Source organism: Malus sylvestris, chromosome 5 (assembly GCF_916048215.2).
Source record: "Malus sylvestris chromosome 5, drMalSylv7.2, whole genome shotgun sequence".
In the NCBI taxonomy this organism is placed as follows: Eukaryota; Viridiplantae; Streptophyta; class Magnoliopsida; order Rosales; family Rosaceae; genus Malus; species Malus sylvestris.
In genome coordinates, this window is record NC_062264.1 from 35,397,593 (window position 1) to 35,420,741 (window position 23,149).

General features: G+C 39.2%; 3 protein-coding genes and 2 pseudogenes across 3 annotated transcripts; 2 read left to right on the forward strand and 3 right to left on the reverse strand.

Moving 5' to 3' along the window:
* Window positions 1-670: 670 nt before the first annotated feature.
* Window positions 671-3,280, reverse strand: LOC126622827 (phosphoenolpyruvate carboxylase, housekeeping isozyme). Its single transcript, XM_050291532.1, has 2 exons — window positions 3,139-3,280; window positions 671-768 (listed from the first exon to the last, which is right to left on the reverse strand). The coding sequence occupies exons 1-2, from the start codon at window positions 3,278-3,280 to the stop codon at window positions 671-673; spliced, it is 240 nt and encodes a 79-aa protein (XP_050147489.1).
* Window positions 3,281-6,309: 3,029 nt separating this feature from the next.
* On the reverse strand, window positions 6,310-7,305 carry LOC126624549 (uncharacterized). The gene is made up of 3 exons (XM_050293623.1): window positions 7,226-7,305; window positions 6,803-7,134; window positions 6,310-6,702 (listed from the first exon to the last, which is right to left on the reverse strand). Exons 2-3 carry the CDS (start codon window positions 6,896-6,898, stop codon window positions 6,427-6,429), a joined length of 372 nt encoding a protein of 123 aa, XP_050149580.1. The 5' UTR covers window positions 6,899-7,134; window positions 7,226-7,305; the 3' UTR covers window positions 6,310-6,426.
* Window positions 7,306-7,339: 34 nt separating this feature from the next.
* LOC126624533 (G-type lectin S-receptor-like serine/threonine-protein kinase CES101) lies at window positions 7,340-18,562 on the reverse strand (annotated as a pseudogene).
* Window positions 11,829-12,794, forward strand: LOC126624546 (uncharacterized; annotated as a pseudogene).
* A 3,431-nt stretch (window positions 18,563-21,993) lies between the features above and the next one.
* LOC126622828 (uncharacterized mitochondrial protein AtMg00810-like) lies at window positions 21,994-23,025 on the forward strand. The gene is made up of 2 exons (XM_050291533.1): window positions 21,994-22,080; window positions 22,201-23,025. The coding sequence occupies exons 1-2, from the start codon at window positions 21,994-21,996 to the stop codon at window positions 23,023-23,025; spliced, it is 912 nt and encodes a 303-aa protein (XP_050147490.1).
* The last annotated feature ends 124 nt before the right edge of the window (window positions 23,026-23,149 follow it).

Here is a 23,149-nt window from a genome sequence, read left to right on the forward strand (position 1 = left end):
TTAACTTATTAATTCGCTGCAATGTCAAACCTTTATTAAATACTCTATCAATTTGACTTTTAAATGCTCATATAACAGACAGCGAGCCCACTAACTCATACAATTGGGTTGATAAATTAATTAAAAATTAAAAAATTAAGATTTTTTCTTGTAACAGAAAAATTAAAATAATTAAGAGGGTCCCACCACTAAACACCCATTCCCATCACCATCGTGCATTCTCACTTCCACACAAGACGCCACCCTCATCCAGAGCTGGCCTTGAGGGCGTGCAATAGGTGCCACCGCACAAGGCCCCCGATTCAGAAGGCCCCAAATTTTCATTACATGTATACTTATACATATAAATAGATTAGATGCAAAAGACAATCATATATGTGGTTCTAGCGCTAGCGGTTTAGCTCTTTTTCCTTATATACCTTGTGCTTCGAATCCCTGTGATATTGTTTTGCTATTATAAATTTTTGCAAATTTGTAAACTTAAAAAGGAGATAACAAAAACGCATCCAAAAGTTTTTGCCTTTGAAGGTAAGGAAAAACACCTAACCAATCAAACAACTTATTTTTATTGTAGTAACTTGTAATATTTTAGGTTTATAGATGAAAAAATTGAAAAAAAATATAGCATTAAAAAAAATGAAGGGTCTCCCTCTAAATTTTGCACAAGCCCCTAAATACTTAGGGCCGGCCCTGCCCTCACCTTCATAACTCCGGCAAAGTCCTCTTCATCTCCTGCCACCCTCACCGTTTCCCTGAGATCCTCCCAATGTACGACACGCCCCGATCCTGATATTCCCCGAATACCAGGATGGGCACGTGTTGGCCGACACCCGAGGGTGACGAAAGCCATTTATTGAGTGCAAAAGCTGAAAACAAGGGATAGATAAGACTTATAAATATAAGAGAATAAATAAAGTGCATTTAAGGAACGTGTTTAGAGCATACAATTAACTAGAACACTAAAAAAATAATATAAAATTGAATGAAACAAAGGATGAATCCTACACCGAGAGGACTCGAAGATGCCGATGCGGAAGTGCCTGGACGTCGGGATTGTATGCCTCGATTCTAAGTCCTGAAAGGGGCGCAAAACAAACATGAGTGGACCAAGTTGATATATATATATATATAATAAAACAGTTATCAACGTACTAACCCTCAAGTTTTATGAAAACACATATATCATGATAAACATAGGTTTTCCGAAACCTAGCATGTCGTGCAATGTCCCAAAATCATAACTTATATATATAATAATCACTAGTGAATTGTCCGATAATCCCCAAGCCCCATGCCGGCTCCCCGTCTCTGAGCAAACATTCAGAGGAAAATACATTTCAGGCCCTATGCCAACACCAAACCGTCGACTAGGACGGACCGGAATCTATCCCTACATCCCGTAGTGGAAATGACCACTAGGTAAGTACAAAACCACTGAATATATATATATATATTGTAAAGCAACTTCATAGTATAAAGTCATCCATCATCTATACTATAAAGAGGTGTTTGAAACATGTTCTAAATATCATATCGTCATCCATCGGATATTCTATAAGAACATGGGTTACAGGAAAAATAGTAATAATTCAAACTAACCTCAGTAAGCATATTATCTCAAAGCATCTCATAAAACATAATTGTTAAATCATGCTTTTCATGTATGCATTTCTACTATCAAAACATGCATATTAGAAAGGGTCCACTCACAGATACTTAGCCGCCGAAAAGCCACGCAAACTAGCTACCACGAAAACGTCACAAATATTACCCTTAAGCACATAAAGGGTCCAATTAATAAAACTATATAATAGCAATTGAATTTGGGAAAACGGATGTCGGAAACAGATTCAAAACGTCGAATTACTTTAAGAAGGGTCCCGAATAAATTTCATAAAAGTCAACAGAATACTCCAGATGATATTCCCTGACGGAATATTCTCTGATGGAATATTCCATAAAAAGGTTTGACCCGGGTAGGGTTTAGGGTTGGAATGGTTAAAGGGTTGAGGCTTAAACTTTTAGGTGGGTTGAGTTTAGGTTTTTAAACTAAAAAGGTTTAGGACTTTAACATAAATAGGTTGGGGTTTTAAAGAGTGGGCTTAATGCCAAGGGCCTAAGACTTAAGGAATGGCCCAAAGGGCCTTTAACATTAAAACAATAAATAAAATAAATAATAAAAACTGAAATGGGTTTTGGGTGGGCTCGGCAGGAAAGGCCCAAAGGCCTTGGGATTTTTGGGTTGCAGAATTCAAAAGAAAGAGAAGGCCAGATTCGGCCAGAAAACTACAACAACCTTAAACAGCCATAACTTTGTCAAAAATCAACGAAATCGAGTGATTCAAAACAAAAGTTGTAGTTCTCAAAGAGAAGAAGAAAATGGTACCTCACATGACGTCTAACTAGCCGTGGTTTGACCAAAAAATGCCTTGAAAGCCTCGGAGGTCGCCAGAAACTAGGTAAGATTCAAATGAGTATAACTTCTTCAATACTCGACGAAATTGGTGAAACAAAAAGGAAAGTTGTAGTACTCAGCGAGACGAAGATATTGATGCCTTGTAAACCGGCCAACTTACCGTATTTTGGCCTAAAATTGCCTGGAAAGTGGCGGTGCTCGCTGGAAAATTTGGAAAAGCTTTCCCGAACTATTTTCTGTGATTCAAACGTATACACAACTTAAAACAAGCTTCAATCTAACCCTAAAACACATCCCCAGGGGTTTTTAGAAGCTTACCAACGTTGAAAAATCAAGAAACTCGTCGGGGAAGATGATGAACAGTACCGCCTGAATGGAAGAGAGGGGTTTGGGGTGTCATTTCTTCGTTTTTTAGAACACAAGGGTGATGTTGATGATGTTTTGTTGTTGTGGTGGTGTGGTTTGTTGGTAAGAAAAGCCCTCGGAGGGGCTGAGATAGAGAGAGCCGAGAGAGTGTAAGGGAGAGTGAAGGAGAAGAGAGAGAGAGGAAGACTTTTCAGAAGAAAGAAGAAAAAAAATAAAAGAAAGGGAAAGGGAACCAGGGGACAAAACAGGGGGTGGGCCCTTTGGGCACACCATTTAAGACCTAAAAACCATTTTAAAAGCAAGATAACCTCAAACTTAGTGAAAATACAATTTAAATTAGGGGTGTGTGTAACAATATAAATCTTGGAGAATATCCAAAAACCGATCCAAAAGCAAAGCATCGTATTCGACCAACTTGTCATCCTCGTTCACTTTGGCTGGAAGCAGAAGCCGAAGTTGCACCTCAATGGACGCCATCTCCAAACTCCTGTTAGCCATTACTCCCCACAGATCCTCACTCTATGGACAACTAACCCACCACAAAAATTATAAAATGAGAAATTAGGTTCTCATCCTCCATTTTGTTATTCCATTGATTAAAATCTTATTCATTTTCAATTTTTGATCAAGGTCCTTGTATTAATAACATCATTAATTATTTTAATAATAATTATATGTACCCATGCTAATTATATGTACCCATTCATGCAAAACTTTTTAATCTTAAAATGTACTCATTCTTAAATATACCAATTTGTTATATGTGAAATGTACCATTTTTTTTTTATATAAAATCTATTCAATTTTTTTCTAATCCATTTTTAAACTTATATGGGTACATTCTTTTTTCTTTGATTTTAAAATGTATCCATATCAAGTTTAATCAAAGAAATTTACTAATGTTATTAAACATATATCTTTTTTTTTCTTTCTTTTTTGGTGATTCTGAAGATTATACCCATGTTTTGATACAATTATTTTTTTGGTTAATTTTGATAAATGTACCCATGTTTATACACACACACACACACAAACACAATAATATATTTATATTTTAATATTTTTAATCCCACAAATTATGATTTTTTATTTAAAATCTCATTTATATAAACAACTAAAATTTCTAATTTTTAATTTAAAAAATATAGTAACGTACATAGAAATAAATTATCACATTAATTTCAGAGACTTTGATCAAAAATTAAAAATCAATAAGGTTTCAATAAAACAATATTCATAGTTAAGGATCGCACCCAAAGTTTTCCATATAAAAAAAATTCAAAACTTAAAAAATAATAAAAACCCAAAAAATGAAAATTTGAACATATGAGCTTGAAATCTCGGATTGAATCAAAACACAATGGCGCAAGATTCTGATCAGGACCCACAAAACTAGAGCCTGAAAAATGGTGGAATGAGCCACATTAAGGGCTACCCTGGGCTGTAGCCCAGGTAGCTTTCGGTAGAGAATAAAATTTTACATGTAATTTTTACTGATTTTTTAATGTAGCCCATCATATATTTAGTTATTAATTCGAATTCTCTCGGTTTAATTATATAATACAGTTTACAAACCATCTGTTTTTTTTCTCACATCTTGTTTTCATCGCTTCTTGTACATATACAAGTTTGAATTTGTTTGAATAACGAAAATTTTTGGCTTACTTATGAAAATTTTCTTAAGCTAGCTGATACGGTGAAAATTTTTCTTTGTTTATAAATATTTAAATCTTTAAGCTAACCCACCCGGTAAAAAATTTCTAGCTCGGTCATTGTGGGCAAAAACCACGTGTAATGTGGAGATGACCCAGATAAGAATGATGAATGATGGAGTATTTTGTTGTTGATAATAAACAAATAATATGGGCTACCTGAATCTGGGGATGTTTGGATTTTCAGCAAGAAGATGAAGACGAAAAGTGGGATAAGTGAAACCACAGAGAGAGAAAGGTGTGAGATCCAAATGAAAGGGTGGGAGTGATTATATATAGAAAGTATCTAGGCCTCGACTGTGAGAAACCATGACGGACGACCAATACTTCAACATCTCCCTCGGCGGCTGTGGCGGCCTGGTGAGTCTCTCTATTCCTGATTCCGATTCGTGGTAGCTTCAAATTTTGGGATTTCGTTCGTCGATTAGGGTTTTTCCTGCTGAATTTTTCAAATGCCATATGAATGGGTTTTCTTTGAGTTGGGAATGAAGGTGGTTTCGGTTTATTTGGATCAGTGAAATTTCCGGGCTCTAGAGGGAGAAAAAAGTTTCTGTAATAATCAATCGCCGGCGGATTCGATGGCCAGAGATGAAGAGGACATCGCCGGGGTTATGGACGTGAGGGTGGCGTCTGGTGTGGGAGTGAGAATGCAAATTGGTGATGGGAATGGGTGCTCAGTGGTGCGACCCTCTTCATTATTTTAATTTGAGTTAATTTCAGTTAATTAAAAAAAAAATATTTTCAACATTTAATATATAAAGTTTTTTTTATCCTAGAATGATACATAAAATCTTAATTTAAGAACACTTTCATATATATGTTAAACTTGTTATTAAATCAGCCGTTAACTAGAGACGTGACAGTTACATAGACAGTGACTAAGAACCACATGTCATAGAGCCCTACAAAAATATTTAAAAATAAATAAATTTAAAGTTTAAAAAAAAAAAAAGTTTATGGGCTGTCCCCTACCACAACCTCCAACCCCCTCCTTCCCTTCTCTCTTTAAGTAAGTCCACCTCTAAGGATTTTGCGCTAGTACACAACGCATTTATTCACTCAAGTAAACAGTAATAGACTGGAGTGAACAGTAATAGGCCAAAGCATCTCCATCCCTAAAAAAAATGCGCTGGCACCCAGACGCATTTATTTGGTGTTTTTTTTTTAAGTTTATTTCGGATAAAATTTCAAATACACTTAAAAAAAATACACACTAAAATAAAATTACATACTCATCAAATAAACTTTAAAAAAAACACACTAAAATAAAATTAAATAAACTCATCAAATAAACTGTATAAAAAAACACACTAAAATGAAATTACATAAACTCATCAAATACACTTTATTCTTCAACCACAAACTTTATTATTTATAGAAAAAAATAACATTTTTAAAAATTTTATGTATTTTTTTTAATTTTATGTATTTTTTAATAATTTTTCTGTATTTTTTATAATTTTTAATAATTTTTAATATAATTAATTAATCTGGACCATTGGATTTGAAAAATATTCAAATCCAAGAGTCAAAGAGTTGGCACGTGGCCACTTGCCCAGCTTCTTGGTCAGTCAGTTTTGAGCTGGCGTAGAGACCAGCATGGGCTGTGCCCCAGGCTGTTGTGCGGGCGGGCTGGAGATAATGGACGGGGTGCTGGGCTGTTTTTTGGACTGAGTGCTGGGCATTTTGCCCAATCCGGTCGAATTGCTCTTCTGCACACCCTCTCCTCACACCCACCCTCAATTCCCTCTCCCAACCGTCAACGCTATTAATCTACACTCTCTCTCTCTGACCCTCCTCTCTCTCCTCCACTTCACAGCCTCCTTCACTCCCTCAGACAACTAGCTCATCAACTGCAGCTCACCCTCCAACTCCTCCGTCTTCAACCGTGTCATTTCGGCGGACCAGTACAGATCCCGGCCGGGTTCCATTTCAATCGCCGACCAGAACCCACCTCCCAATTCGACCCACCTCTACCGCACGGCCAAAACCCATCATCCCTTCCCTCTCCACATTGCCGTCTCGAACGCAAGCACGAACTCCCGCCGACCACCTCTTCTTCCAGATTAGATCCATCGGCGCTATCTCTCTTGTCGAGAGACCCATCCTCATTGATGCAACGACTCCTCCGTCCCCGTCTGTTCGTAGGCCCATCCCTTCCCGTCGAATCGCAGGCCTACCCCTTCCCTTCGTCAAATCTCCAAAATCCTAAATCATAATCAAATTCAAAATCCAAAATTTTCGAATTCGATTCATAAAATTAGGTCCATCACAAGAATTTGGCAGAGACTTGAAATTGGGCAATTACCTGAAAAGAAGCTCGAGGCTTTCGTCGGAGATGACCGTCCTCTTGAGGCGGAGGTTTTCGATATTTTCTGGGGCTTCGACGGCGGCGAGGGGGCATATGCGGGTGTCGCGGTGGGTGAGGGAAGGCTTTTGGGGGTTGAAGGGGAATTGGAGGGTGGGCTTGGGGGAGTAGGAGGGGGAGGGTATGGCGCGACGGCGTTCGACGACTCCGATCCCTTTAGTTATGAACATCAGATGATGGCGGCGGACCGGCTTTTTTCCTAACCTTGTGGTTAAATGCTCCAGCATGCACACCCATGGTTAATGGCTTTGAAAGCTGGTACTGGATACATGCTACTCAACCAGCCATATGTCAGCAAAGTCCGCACTGAAGTTCTTATCAACACAGACAACTCAAAAAAATGCAGGGGTTTGGGTTACGTACATATTCTACTAAATTTAGCACACGCTCATCACTATAGAAGCTGTTGTTTTTCCTGCCACCTGTGATTTCGAGCATTAACACCCCAAAACTGAAGACATCAGATTTTATAGAAAATATTCCCTTCGTGGCCTATTCTGGAGACATGTAATCACTGCACCAAGTGAAGAAGGAAAGGTGTATATATATTGTACACATCTATAAAATTGCATTACATGTATCCAAAAGCAAACATGTGATAAAATGAATGCAAGCATTGCATCCTTACCGCGTCCCAACAATCCTACCAGTATTTGCTTCCAATTCATTATCGGTGAATATCCTGGCTATACCAAAATCTGATATTTTGGGGTTAATATTTTCATCGAGCAGTATGTTACTAGTTTTCAAATCTCTATGAATTACTCTCAATCTCGAGTATTCGTGCAAGTAAAGCAATCCTTGAGCAATTCCTTCAATTATACTGAAACGCTTCTTCCAATCTAGTAGAGCTCTGGTAGAATCTGTCCATTAATATAGAGTACGCTAACTAAGAATATATCAATAAATAAACAGTTCAAGCAAAGGAAATCAAATGCTAAATTAATGTAGTTCTAATTAGTTCCCAGTTACCAAATAAAAAGTTGTCCAAACTTTTGTTTGGCATGTACTCATATATCAGCATCCTCTCTTCACCATGAATGCAAAATCCCAAGAGCTGAACAAGGTTCGTATGTTGGAGTTCAGATATGAGCATTAATTCATTTTTAAACTCCAATGTTCCTTGTCCTGAACATTTTGAAAGCCTCTTTACTGCCATCTCTCTTCCCGTCACCAATTTTCCCTGAAACAATATATTTATCAGTTGATATAAACCGAAAATACACTTTGTACTAGTTAAAGTGTTACCTTATAAACAGGCGCAAAGCCCCCTTGCCCGAGCTTGTTTTCTTCAGAGAAGTTGCAAGTGGCAGCCAAGACAGATGCGTAGCAAAATACACTTAATTCAGAATTCCCCATCTTTCCATAATTTCGAAACCCACCACCATGATCACCACGTCTGTTAGATCTCATGAAGTAAAGCGATTCAGATTCATTCTGAATCTTTCTCCCGTTATCATCTACATGTTTAGTTTAGGGTAGAAATTAAGTTAACATTTCAATTTAGGAAAATGCTCGTTAAAGGCACTACAAGAAAACTTAACAATAGTCATCGACTCTATAGTTGTACAGAACAACGGGGTAAATGACATATCAGTGACTAACAATCTCTTAGCCAGTCATAGGCCTTTTACCAACCGCATTAGAAACTGATAGAACTTTTACCAACCAAATTCTGTACAACTAATGTCAGTAGCCATCGTCAATTTTTCTTGCAGATATGTGAAACTCTGTCAAACAAGAACGTGTTATTACGCTTCAGAATTTAATTACCTGAAAGTGAAAATTTTCTTCTTTTTAGTTGATACAAGATGCAACTCAACGCTACAAGTAGAGCAGTGGGAATAGCAATGACAATCCATAGCTTACGTGCTGCATGCAGAATATTAATTAGCCATGTTCCTCCATATATACATATTCTTGAATCTAGTATTACACGCCCCGATCTCGATGTCCTCGGGACATCGGGATGGTCACGTACTGGCCGACACCCGAAGGATGACAAAAGCCATTTAATTAAGTAAAAGCTCATAAATAAGCTAAAACTGCTAATTAATAAAATTATGGTCATACACATAAGTTCAGAGCATACGTCTATTACAGAGTACAAACAGAATTTAAGATAGAGATGTGCTATATTACAATAGATGTCGAAGCACAGGAAATATAGCACTGAATCATTGGTAGGGAAATGTCTCATAACTTAAATCGTAATCCTCGTTCGTAGGTCCTGAAGGGGGTGCAAAACAAAAATGAGTGGACCAATTTGATATAAGTATAATAAAACAATTATCAACATATTAACCCCCAAGTTTATGAAAACACAAATATAGTGAAAAACATAGGTTTTCCGAAACCTAACATGATGTGTAGTATCTCAAATTCATAACTTGTATAAGTAATAAACACTAGTGATTTATCCGATAACCTCCAGGCCCCATGCCAGCTCCCCATTTCTGAGTAGACAGTCAGAGGAAAATACACTTGAGGCCCCATGCCAGCTCCCCGTCTCTGTGCTAAATAGCCAGAGGAAACACCCTCCAGGCCCTATGCCAACACCAAACCGTAGCCCGGGACGGACCAGAATCTATCCCTACGTCCCGTAGCAGAAAGGACCACTAGGTAAGTACAGAACCATTGAATATATCTATATTGAAAAACAACTTCATATTATAAAGTCATCCATCATCTATACTATAAAGAGGTGTTCTAAACATATTCTAAATATCATATCATCATCCATCGGATATTCTACAAGAACATGGGTTATATAAAAAATAATAGTAATTTAATCTAGCCTCAGTAAGCATGTTATTTCACAAAGTACTTCATAAAACATAATTGTTAAAGGGGTGTGCTATCCAAACACCCCATTTTACTTCTCACACATCCCTTGATAATTTCTGTCCGTTGATCTTCTTCAATTCATCCGGTCCGACGGCTGAAAATTAAAAAGGTGTATGACAAGTAAAATGGGATGTGTGGATATCACACCCCTTGTTAAATCATGCTTTTCATGTATGCATTTCTATTATTAAAACATGCTTTTGAAGGGGTCCACTCACCGTACACTGATGGTGCAAAGCTGTACCAAAAAAGTATAACGGAATCACCGTTAATAATTGCACCTATTCACATAAAGGAGTACCTTTAGTCAAACTCTATTCAAACGATTGAATTTGGGAAAACGAACTTCAAAAACGGGTTCAGGACGTCGAATTAAGATCGAGAACCCAAGATCGAATGGGTTAAGACCGAGTTAAGATCGAGAACCCAATATCAAATAGGTTAAGACCGAATTAAGATCGAGAACCCAATATCAAATGGATTAAGACCGAATTAAGATCGAAAGCCCAAGATCGAATGGGTTAAGACCGAACTAAGATCGAGAAACCAAGATCAAATGGGTTAAGACCGAATTTAAATCGAAATCCAAGAACGAAGGTTAAATTATGATCATGGGATCGTAACCAAGGCTAAATTATGACCAATTGATCGCATCTGAAGGATAATATATGACTTTGTGATCGCAACCAAAGGCTAAACTATGAGGCTAAACTTGTAATGAAATTTCAAGTCACATGATTTTTTGCAAAAGGAGTATTTTTCCTCTACAAACTAAGATGACATACATGAGGGTAAGGCTAGCCGACATTCACCTCTCCCAGACCCTGCGTAAAGCAGGAGCCTTGTGCACTGGGTACGACCTTTTTTAAACTAAGATGACATACATTTGCAGAGAAAAAATGGGGCATCTGTGGGTGCAAAAAATAAGGCTGAAGCAAGCAGCCACTTCCTAAATTTGGGGGAGTGGAGCTAGAATAAAGGGGCTTGATCATGGAAGATGGAACATGGAGAAATAGAAGGAAAGTGGGACTTGGAGCCCAAGTATTTTATGCCTATAAAGGAACTAGAATCTAAGGAAGGGGGGATTAGATGGCTTTACAATGTCTTGCAATTATTTTGAACAACGACTGACTTGAGCGTCGGAGTGTTTCCTTGCAGGTCCCCTCGCTCTCATTGTTGACAAGCGAAGATAGTGTCCAAGGCTTCTCAACATGTTCAAGATGTGTTCAACATTACTTGTTGGAGGATTGGAGGAACCGAATTTTTCCGCTCCAACAGTTGGCGCCGTCTCTGGGAATTGAACGAAAAGTCAAATTGAGAAGCTAACGAAATATTATCCATCCCAGCTATATACCTTGGGGGCACGGGCTGAGACATCAAGCAGAGAAGCACTCCTACTTTTTCTCATATATACCTCTACTAGTGGACATATGGGGTATGTCTTGAGGCAGCCACCAACCAACTTCGGGAGGGTACGAGTGTCCTTATTCAACGGCTGCTCCACAGATGTTGTTTAAGCTACGGTGTGGCATGATTCCAAGGCTTCGAAAGGCATTCAATGGAAACAGTCAAAGTGGGGGGCACGATCTAATTAGCAGGAATGGTAGAAAATGAAGCAAAGGAAAGACATTCAGTTGCGAATTATTAAGTAAAACGTTCACTAAAAACTAGTGGCCACACTCTCGCTTCTCTCAAGAGCAAGATAAGAATCCTCTCATCTAATCCATAATGATTTTCGCAGGATATATAATAGATTATTCACAATGTTTACATGCATACATGATTTCGTTGGGTTTTTGTGCATTCAGATTTAAATGTTTATTATGCAATTTCCTAACTCTTTTCATTTGCGTCGAGTTCTTATTTGGCTGAACTGAACTATGTACCATGATGCTTTTAACGGCTATATTGGGAATGAAAGTGAAGGAAAAAGAGGAAATGCATGTGGCTGTTGGAAGTGAGACTAACCGTAACCGAGAATTTGGGGCACATCGTGTACCGTTCGAAAAAGAAGTGATTCAGGGTTCAACGTTGGACCAACCAGCTTTACACACGTTGTCTTACGATGAAGCGATCAGACCTGATCGTCAAATACCTACAAATGAGAAACTCAAAGGAGATGTCATTTCAGATAATACTCGGATCGACATTGGCGGCGCGCCGGACAATACTGGCGGAGATGGGATACCATTTCACTGTCATGACTGCAGATACTGATGAAAAAAAAGTATAAGGATGGATAAGCCTAAAGCATTGGTCATGGTTCTAGCTGAGGCCAAAGCAGATGCTATTATTTCAAGGCTCCAAAAGTGAGAGACCAATTGAATGGGGATGCTCCTGCTACACTGTTGATTACTGCAGACACGGTGGTGGTGCATGCAGGGATAATAAGTAAGAAACCATCTTGCAAGGAAGAAGCATGGAATTTTATCAAGGATATTCTAGTGGTCAAGCAGCAGTTATAGGATCTGTACTGGTAACCAACCTTAAAAACCTGAAAAAGAAACAGTGGTTGGCGCAGAGCAGAGGTTTGTCTTTATGTCATACCAGATGAGGTGATCGATTGCCTAATAGAGGAGAAAATTACGCTCAATGTTGCTGGCGGTTTGATGCTGCAACATCCATTGATTTTTCTATTTGTAGAAGCAGTGATACTGATAGGGTTGACAACGTTATGGGATTGCCTAAAGAAGTCACAAAAAAACTGATTCTGGAAGCAGTCTAACTATATATTGTTGTAGAGTGGTGATTGGGTTCTTATTTGAAACTTAGCAGCTGCTGATGAATCTACGATTTCCAAAAAACTCCTAACACCACGAGGACAAAGAATGCATGCAAGATGAAAAAGTTTTGGAAAATATTGAAGGGCTTTAACACACTCTTAACTTTTCTATGGCGTCGGCAACAAAGGCAAAGAAATTGCCTAAAAGATAAGAATTCCTTCACTCTTTTCAATTATAAATTAAGATCAATGCAATTCACAGTCACTATTTGGAAGGAAAAGAAGGAGAACGAAGTTTTGCTGCATACCAAAAATGTACATGGGCAAATAAGGAGGCTAGGCCATTGAACACTAATTGGTGCAGGAAGCATGAGCTAAACCCAAAAGGGGAAGATTTCTATTCTTTCTGTTTTTATTATTCTACGAATTATTGCATGAAATGCATTTTTAGCGTAATACATATGATATAGCAAAATGGTATAATCATCATATATTTTATTGCCGTAGTGCAGTATGATAAGCAGTTGTTAATTTGTTAGAATCATAAATCATTCACGTTTTGAAATTTTAAGAAAATTTCGGTTGAAAAATCATTAAATCGGAAGTTTATCCAATAGTAACATATGGAATATGTGCAGAGATATTAGGTTCAGTTGAAAATTCATTTATTGAGTTTTAAATCTTTAAATTGGTGAAGGTCCTGGAGAATTGGGGACATGCATGGCTTAAAACTTTCATAAAGGTCTATCTAAATATTGCTGCAACTGTATTAATCATGAAATGTTTTGATTTATAAAGAGAACAAAGAAGCCAGAATGGCCGAAAGAGAAACTGAAAGGAAGAGGAAAATTAGACAGCGCACCAATTAAATTGGGTTGGGGGCGTGGAAGCACCACCTATCAAATACATAAAGTGTTCAGCCTTAATGCATTTATCACCAAAATATTTGACTCTTTTTGTCTAGTTGAACAGGGCATTTGTTACCATGGTATATTGCTAATACACATATGGGCACCTAAAAGGAATTGCTACAGGCCCTGTATAATCAAGGGAAGACATCACGTATTACAAGGAAGTGATTCATTCAAACTACATGTTGATTTCCCAATCTACATCAAAATCAGATTGTGATTTAGTAGAAAGTTAAAGAGTCATGTTTCACTCATTATCTAAATACTTTGGTCACCGTGAATATATGTTTAATTGTTTGATCTCGATCAGAGCCTTGTGTGTTCTTGATTTTGTACATGTTGGATAAAGACTTACCCATAAAGATTTTAACGTGATCAGGAGCTCTTAGCAGATACGAGTGTTTGTATTGTGCCCACCAAGGAAGTAAACACCTATGTAGGTGTGCGTTCCACGCTACTAGGAAAGCCATGTGCGATGGCGATACAGTATTTGAACATCACTTGGTTGCGGATCAAGATTTGAAATTCATGCTATTCATTGTCTAGATAAGTGAACTCATCAGAGCATGAACGAACCGATTAGATGAAGATGTTCGTATCATGATAATGGCAGGTTTTGTGGCGATAAGGGCTTCCAGGCCAGGAGCATGTTCAGACTTCGACCTCTATCGGAAACGAGAACCACTTAATTTCATTAAGGGTAAAATGAAGATTGGGGTTAGCTATTACTCCAGCGAAAACAAGTAAGAAAGTTTAGAATTTTTCTTTTTTTTCCTATGATTGGATGTTCATCAACTTTTATATGGTGTGTCAAACTAGGCAATGCTACTCTTGAAATTTTGCTTAGTTGTTGTCAGAGAGCGAAAACCAATGCATTTGAACAATTCTGGGGGCATGAGTGTACTACCAGAATTAAGATCGAAACCCAAGATCGAAACCCAAGATCGAATGGGTTAAGACCGAATTAAGATCGAAAACCCAAGATTGAATTAATGGGTTAAGACCGAACTAAGATCGAAAACCCAAAACTGAATGGGTTAAGACCGAATTAAGATTGAAAACCCAATATCAAATGGGTTAAGACCGAACTAAGATCGAAAACCCAAAACCAAGTGGGTTAAGACCGAATTAAGATTGAAAACCCAATATCAAATGGGTTAAGACCGAACTAAGATCGAAAACCCAATATCAAATGGGTTAAGACCGAACTAAGATCGAGAACCCAATATCAAATGGGTTAAGACCAAATTAAGATCGGGAACTTAATATCAAATGGATTAAGACGAATTAAGATCGAGAACCCAAGATCGAATGGGTTAAGACCGAGTTAAGATCGAGAACCCAATATCAAATGGGTTAAGACCGAATTAAGATCGAGAACCCAATATCAAATGGATTAAGACAGAATTAAGATCGAAAGCCCAAGATCGAATGGGTTAAGACCGAACTAAGATCGATAAACCAAGATCAAATGGGTTAAGACCGAATTTAAATTGAAATCCAAGAACGAAGGTTAAATTATGATCATGGGATCGTAACCGAAGGCTAAATTATGACCAATTGATCGCATCTGAAGGATAATATATGACTTTGTAATAGCAACTAAAGGCTAAACTATGATTGTAGCCGAAGGCTAAACTCGTAATGAAATTTCAAGTCACATGATTTTTTGCAAAAGGAGTATTTTTCCTCTACAAACTAAGATGACATACATTTGCAGAGAAAAAAGGGGGCATCTGTGGGTGCAAAAAATAAGGCTAAAGCAAGCAGCCACTTCCTAAATTTGGGGGAGTGGAGCTAGAATAAAGGGGCTTGATCATGGAAGATGGAACATGGAGAAATAGAAGGAAAGTGGGACTTGGAGCCCAAGTATTTTATGCCTATAAAGGAACTAGAATCTGAGGAATGGGGGATTAGATGGCTTTACAATGTCTTGTAATTATTTTGAACAACGACTGACTTGAGCGTCGGAGTGTTTCCTTGCAGGTCCCCTCACTCTCATTGTTGACAAGCGAAGATAGTGTCCAAGGCTTCTCAACGTGTTCAAGATGTGTTCAAGATTACTTGTTGGAGGATTGGAGGATTTGAGGAACCGAATTTTTCCGCTCCAACAGGGTGTGTTATCCACACACCCCATTTTACTTCTCACACACCCTTTGATAATTTCTGTCTGTTGATCTTCTTCAATTCATCCGATCCGACGACCGAAAATTAAAAAGGTGTGTGAGAAGTAAAATGGGATGTGTGGATATCACACCCCTTGTTAAATCATGCTTTTCATTTATGTATTTCTATGATTAAAACATGCTTTTGAAGGGGTCCACTCACCGTACACTGATGGTGTAAAGTTGTACCAAAAAGGTATAACGGAATCACCGTTAATAATTGTACCTATTCACATAAAGGAGTACCTTTAGTCAAACTCTATTCAACAATTGAATTTGGGAAAACGGACTTCAAAAACGGGTTCAGGACATCGAAATTAGCCTGAGAGAGGTCCTGGACGAAACCCCGAAAAGTCAACTCAAAAAGTCAACGTTGACCGTTGACTGGTCAAAATCAAAGTCAACTCTGACAGTTGACCAAGTCAATGCTGACTGTTGACCTAGTCAACAGTTAGAGTCAACTGGTTAAAGTTGGACTGGGCTTGGATTGGGTTGTGCCGAATGGGCCTTAAGGGTTTTGGGTTTAAACTAAGGCTAAAGGGTTTGGGAAAGGGTTGAAAGCCCACTTTCTAATTGGCCCTAAGGCCTTAATTCCTAAAACAGAAATTTATTAAAACCTAAAAAGGTTTTGGGTTGGGTCACGGGCCTCAAGCCCTAAACATAATGGCCCGAAGGCCTTTTGGGTCCTAAAACAAATAAAACTAAAATTAAAAAGGAAATGGGTTAAGGTTTTGGGCTAGCCTCACCACACGGGCCTAAGGACCGCTTGACTTGGAACCGGCTTGCACGGCCTGGCGCACCAGAGAACACCGGAGCTTCTAGAGCTCCGGCCGACCACCAACCACAACCCTAGACTCCGATCTAGGTACCAAAACGAAGTACAATACGAGGGGAGTGTTTTTATACCTTCCTTTCGCCTTGGAACGACCAGAGATGGCCAGAAAGTCCCTCGACGCCCACGGTTCGCCAGAAATGGGTGTGCCTACACCCGCCTTGATTTCATCCTAAAACCTCCCAAAATCACGAAATAAACTCAATTAAACCACATCTCACAAGATTCTAGGATGAAAAAGGGAAGAATTGAGGCTTACCTTTCTGGTTTTCTGTGTTCGCAGCACCGGAAAGAGGGAGAGAGAGAAGGATGAGGAATGATGACGATGGTCTTCCTCGAGCACGAGTGTGTCTCTGTGCGTGGTGTCACTGGGCGAATTCGGTGAAGAGAAGGAGAGAGATATGAGGGAGTGAGGGTTTCGAGAGAGAAGGGAGAGTGCAGAGATATAGAGAAGAAAGAGAGGGGGTCTCCCGCTCGGGGGGGGGGGGGGGGGGGAGGACAGAGAGAAGTGAGGGGATAATTGGGGTGCCGCCATGTGGCAGCTTGAGAAAGAAAAGGAATCCAAAGTTTTAGATCCGGATTGGTAGTCAAAATAGGACCAAATAGATAGATTCATAACATTTTGGGGTAATTACATAAATATATTTTAATAAATGGGGTTGGGTGTTACATAGTATGAGCTCAAATATAAAAAAAAAACCTAATAATAATACATACACATACATCAGCTTGTTGATTTGTAAGTTAAACAAGTCTAGCTAATTGAATTAAACAAATAAATTACTAGCAAAAAAAAAAATGAAAACAAAAAACTACAAACAAACGAATATGATTACCGAACAACCGGCATCTTAAACAGAAGGAGTCGTTAAATTTGTAGTTGAAGTTTTTCATTTTTTTCTACATGACATGTATGTTGAGAAGAATGAACATATGTGCGTAGCTAGAGTTTAGAGTCACGGATAAAATTTTGTGATGAAGGTTTTATTGGCGTGCTTGATTTTCTTGGCAAAACAAAACTACCATTTGTAGTACCCGAGCCGGTGATGTTTTCAACGAACTGACAGTCTACAATCCAAAATCGGCATCCAGTGTGATTATCAGATATTGGGAAGTCGAATCCAAGGCAGTCACAGTTTTACCAACAAGTAGCCTTACAATCAGTATTACTACTACCAAACCAGTAGGGGTCTCGTGATGTATTAGTGATATTGCTTGGTTCAAAAGAACCATTTTTGAGCTCAAATTCACCACCAAATTCTTTCATACATTCACTCGGGCGGTCCTTTTTCACGCACCCTCCCTCAGTGTTATAGCCATCACATTTTTCTGCTTGTGCAACATCAAGTTGTACACGATACTCATACAGTGACCCAAAGGGGTACAACACCAACTCTTGTGGAGAGCCACCTTCTGCAGCAGTGTAAGTAACGTAGTCTTCATTTTCATTTGAAACAAAGCTAAATCTATATTTCATCATGGAATCATCGGATAATATATATTCAAATCTCCCATCTGATTTTAAGACTCCGCTAGTCCAAAAAATAACCCCTTTTCGCCTCAGTTTCAGATGCCCTTGGTTGGGGTCCCAATCAAGGGTGAAAGGCCCAGGAGCTGGGATGAAGATACCCAACCATGATGAAAGAGACCAAATGTGGCCGTTCCTATGGTTCACACCTAATTTCATACCAGGAAGAAAGGTATCAATGGGATAATCAAAACTTTGCCGCAGAAATACCCGGTTCATCGATCCGTCCACAGAATTCACCTGTTGTAGTACGACAAGATTGCCAGAATCCAAAAGGGTAGCCACAACACTAGTATTACTATTACTAGTATGTGGAGCCGAACAAACCACAATAGGATCTTGATCTTCATCTGTTTGGGAAATCTTCAATGTATTGTTGAAGTCCAATGTAAGTAGTGGGGATGAAGGGTATAAAACAGGCGAGTCTCGGTTGCCAATCCATGCTCCATTTGCAGTTGCAGAATCTCCGTGATGATAGCTAGAAAGCTACAGTTGGAACCATCTATGTTATTTACAATAAAAGACAAAGTGAAATTGCCCCATGCAGAGACCAAGGAACTTGAGGAATTGAGAGTATCACCTTGTTTCAGCGTGTCTCTTCCATCATGGGAACTCCACAGGCATGCAAAAATGATCAGGAAAACTAAGTTGATGATAGCCATGATCAACGAGCACGAGGCTGGTGTTAAAATATATTGATGTATTAATGTTGTTGGGGTTTTATGATAAAGCCACATTCGTCAAAGCATGGCTGTGCAAGTAATATTTGTTAGACCGAGTCAATCTTATCCCAAACTAAGCTCTGCAACAAACTCTTCATAGGATAAGATTGCTAGGTCCGGTTTCAGTTTTGAATAATTCAAAGATAAGCTGTTGTGATTTTGTATTTTTGAATTCAAAGTTATCCGTGTAAATAGGGTATTCAAAACCCTACTTGTAATCTGAAAGTATTGTATAAATACACTGCGACCCATCGTTATATGGGTGTGCAATCAAAAGCTGAAAACCCTAGTGCTCTAAGTTTTACATGGTATTGAGCCCTACAGTCTAATGACAAACGATCCAATTTTTTTTTCCACCCATTGTCGCTTCCATGGCTGCCACCAACAACACCAACAACACTAACTCCACCACTCACATCAATCCTTCCCCCCTACCCACTGCTCATTCCTCCATCACCTCTATGACTAGTGTGGTTAATATCAAACTTGACCGCTCGAATTATCCGCTTTGGCTCGCTCAGATTTTGCATGTTCTCAAGAGCCGTGACCTGATGGGTTACGTTGATGGCTCCATTGTGTGTCCTCCTAAGACTCTGGCTGGCACCACTGACGTTAACCCAGCCTACATGACTTGGATTCAACATGATCAGATGATTCTCAGTTGGATCAACAGCTCTCTCACTGCTTCTGTTTTGTCGACAGTAGCAAGCAAACGCACGTGCCGTGCAACCTGGGAAGCATTGGAACAGTAGTATGCATCAACTTCCCAGAATCGTATATTGTTTCTGCGTACAGAACTGCTGTAGACGAAGAAAGGTGACCTCTCTGTAGCTGACTACTTGGATCGTATGAATGCGATCGCCGACAACCTTGCTCTGGCCGGACAACCAGTAAGTGATGATGAACTGGTTCAAATTATTTTAAATAATCTTGGTCCTGCATTCGAGATGACTGTGAATGCAGCACAAGCTTGTGATACTCCAATCACTTATCCAACACTTGAAGCTCTTCTGCTGACAACGGAGAGACGGATGACGGAGCAAGCTGTGTTGACTGAAACTGCTCCGATCAATGCTTTTGTAGCGTCACGAGGCCATGGTGGTCGCTCTCGTGGCAATGGACATGGAGGCTCTCCGTTCAATCGTGGTGGTGCCATCAACAATGGCAATCAACGAGTTGGTATTCCTCGCAACAACAACAATCAATGTGGTGGTGCATCTGCAAGTACTGGTGACCGGTGCAACCTTTCTGGAGAACGCATCAAATGCCAAATTTGTGGCAAACCTGGCCATCCGGCTCTGGACTGTTACCAGCGGATGAATACAGCTTATGAAGGACGCATCCCCACCAATCGTCTTGCTGCCATGGCGTATTCTCAAGTGATGCCTAATAATGGAAATTGGCTTCTTGACACGGGTGCCAATGCTCATGTCACCCCAGACCTTCAGAATCTTGCAAATCCAAAAGAATACACTGGTAATGACAACATTGGTGGAGTAGGTAATGGTTCTCAACTTTCCATTGCACATTCTGGTTCGAATCAAATTTCAACTAAGTCTTGCTCATTTAACCTCCATGACATTTTACATTGTCCATCCGCATCCACTAATATCATTTCGGCACACAGATTCACCCTAGATAACCATTGCTACATACTAATATTTCCTTATTTCTTCCTTGTTAAGGACCTCAAAACCCGGAAGACACTTTTCCGCGGGAGATGTGAGAATGGATTGTATCCATTTCCTGGTGGTGGTGGATTGTCCAACTATCCTATTTCAGTGTGTGTCGGTGTTAGAGTCTCACCTCAGAAATGGCATTTATGTCTTGGTCATCCTGCTTAGTCAATTATTAAATTTTTTATTACAAATAACCAAGTACCATTATCTGGTACAAGTACTGTAACGTTTTGTGACTCTTGTCCATTAGGCAAAAGCACTAAACTTCCCTTTAGCAAGTTTGTGTCCGTGTCTTATTGTCCATTAGAAATTTTGCATTCTGATGTTTGGAGTTCACCTATTATTTCTAATGAAGGTTTTCGTTATTACTTGTTGTTTGTGGATGACTACTCACGATATTTGTGGATCTTTCCCATGAAAAATAAATCTGAAGTGTTTGGAATTTTTGTGCCATTTAAAACACATGTTGAAAAAATGTTTAACAAATCTATTAAAGCTCTTCAATGTGATGAAGGTGGTGAATACATGAGTCGCGATTTCAAAACTTTTCTTGCTACACATGGGATTTCCCAACGTTTTTCGTGTCCAAAACATCCTGAACAAAATGGAATTGCCGAACAAAAGCATCGTCATATAGTTGAAACAAGTGTTACAATGCTTTCTCATGCTCATATGCCTTAAAAATTTTGGTTCGATGCATGTTCCACAACTGTTTATATTATAAACAGGCTTCCAACAAAGGTTTTATCTAACGTGTCTCCCTATGAAAAATTGTTTCAAAAGAATCCAAAATATGAGGCATTTAAAGTGTTTGGTTCAAAATGTTTTCCACTGTTGACTCCTTATACACGGCATAAACTTCAACCAAAGTCCAAACCATGTGTTTTCTTTGGATATTCACTGAATCATGAAGGATACAAGTGCTTGGACTTATCCACGAGACGCATTTACGTGTCTCGCCATGTTTTATTTGATGAGGATTCCTTTCCTTTCAAGGAACTTGCATCTCCCAATGACGACGTCACTATCACAGGTACACCTTTGACCCCTGACTTGATTTTAACCACAACACCCTCATCAATCTTGGTACCTTCCATATCTTCACCAAATCTTGTCGAATCTCACCCTAGCCTCAACCACCAGCCTGAGTCAAACTTGGTGTCTAGTGATCAGCCACATATCACGCCAACTTTTACTCCCCAGCAAACTGTTTCAAATTTGGACCTTACTCCTCCTCCACCTATCACTACCATCCCTTGTTTAAATAGGACACCTCAACCTAGTTCAACATTAGGTCCCACCAATGAGCAAGACTTGGTTCACATTCCATCCGTGCAAAGTTCTCAGAATCCTTCTCATTCATCAAATTTATCTACCACATCATCTTCCATACGAGAGACTACTCTCCCCCACTCAATAACAACAAGGTCAAAATCTGGGATTCAAAAGCCAAATCCAAAATACGCTTTGCATGCAATCGCTGACTCCAAGTTTGTTGAGCCGTCTTGTTTTAGTCAGGCTATTAAATATCCAGAATGGAGGGCAGCAATGGCACAAGAGTTCAGTGCTTTGCAAAGGTGTGGAACGTGGACGCTTGTTCCTTATTGTCATTGAATGAACCTGCTGCCAAACAAATAGGTGTTTAAAATAAAGAGACGTGCAGATGGTTCTCTCGAATGTCACAAGGCTCGACTTGTGGCTAATGGTTACCATCAGCAATTCGAAATGGATTATAATGAAACATTTAGTCCAGTCGTGAAACACAGCACCATTCGGCTTGTTTTGAGTCTTGCAGTGTCGAAAAAGTGGACGGTGTGACAGTTGGATGTACAGAATGCATTCTTGCATGGCTATTTGGATGAGGATGTGTACATGAAACAACTGCTAGGTTTTCTTGATCAGCAGTATCCCAATTATGTGTGTAAATTGCAGAGAAGTTTGTATGGATTAAAACAGGCTCCCAGAGCCTTGTTTCGAAGATTCTCGGATTATCTGCTTCAACTTGGGTTTGAAGAATCATTATGTGATTATTCATTGTTCGTGTTTAATCAACGAGGCGTTTACTTGATCTTACTTATCTATGTGGATGACATTCTTCTTACAGGCAATAATGATAAACAAATGCAATGGTTGATAGAGAAGCTTGGCACTTTGTTTTCTATGAAGGACTTAGGTCCTTTAAGTTATTTTTTGGGTGTCGAGGTTACTTATTCTGGGGAGAATATGCATCTTACACAGTCCAAGTATGCGTTGGATCTGCTGGAGCGCACCAAGTTTACTGCTGTCAAACCAGTATCCACTCATGTACCTGCGGGACAAAAGCTTAGTCAGTATGTTGTTGAACCTTATTCTAATCCCGAACAATATCGAACGGTTATTGGAGCGTTACAATACTTGACAATCACCATACCCGATCTTTCTTATGCTGTGAACCAGGTTTGCCAGTTCATGCATATGCCTCGAACTACACATTGGACGGCGGTTAAGAGGATTTTGCGGTATTTAAAGGCCACACATGATCACGGTCTTGTCTACAAACCTGGTGATGTTCGATTAAATGCTTTCTCTGATGCTGATTATGCGGGAAATCCGGACACACGTCATTCAACTGGTGGCTTCTGTATCTATTTGGGCACGAATTTGATTTCCTGGAGTTCAAAGAAACAGAAGACTGTCTCAAGATCTAGCACAGAGGCTGAGTATAGGCAGCTTGCTTATACTGCCGCTGAGTTGTCATGGTTAGGAAGTTTGTTTTGAGATCTCCATCTCTATCTTCCACGGCCGCAGATATGGTGTGATAATGTTTCGTCCATTGCTTTGGCTTCCAATCCAGTTTTCCATGCACGGACGAAACACTTGGAAGTGGACTACCATTATGTAC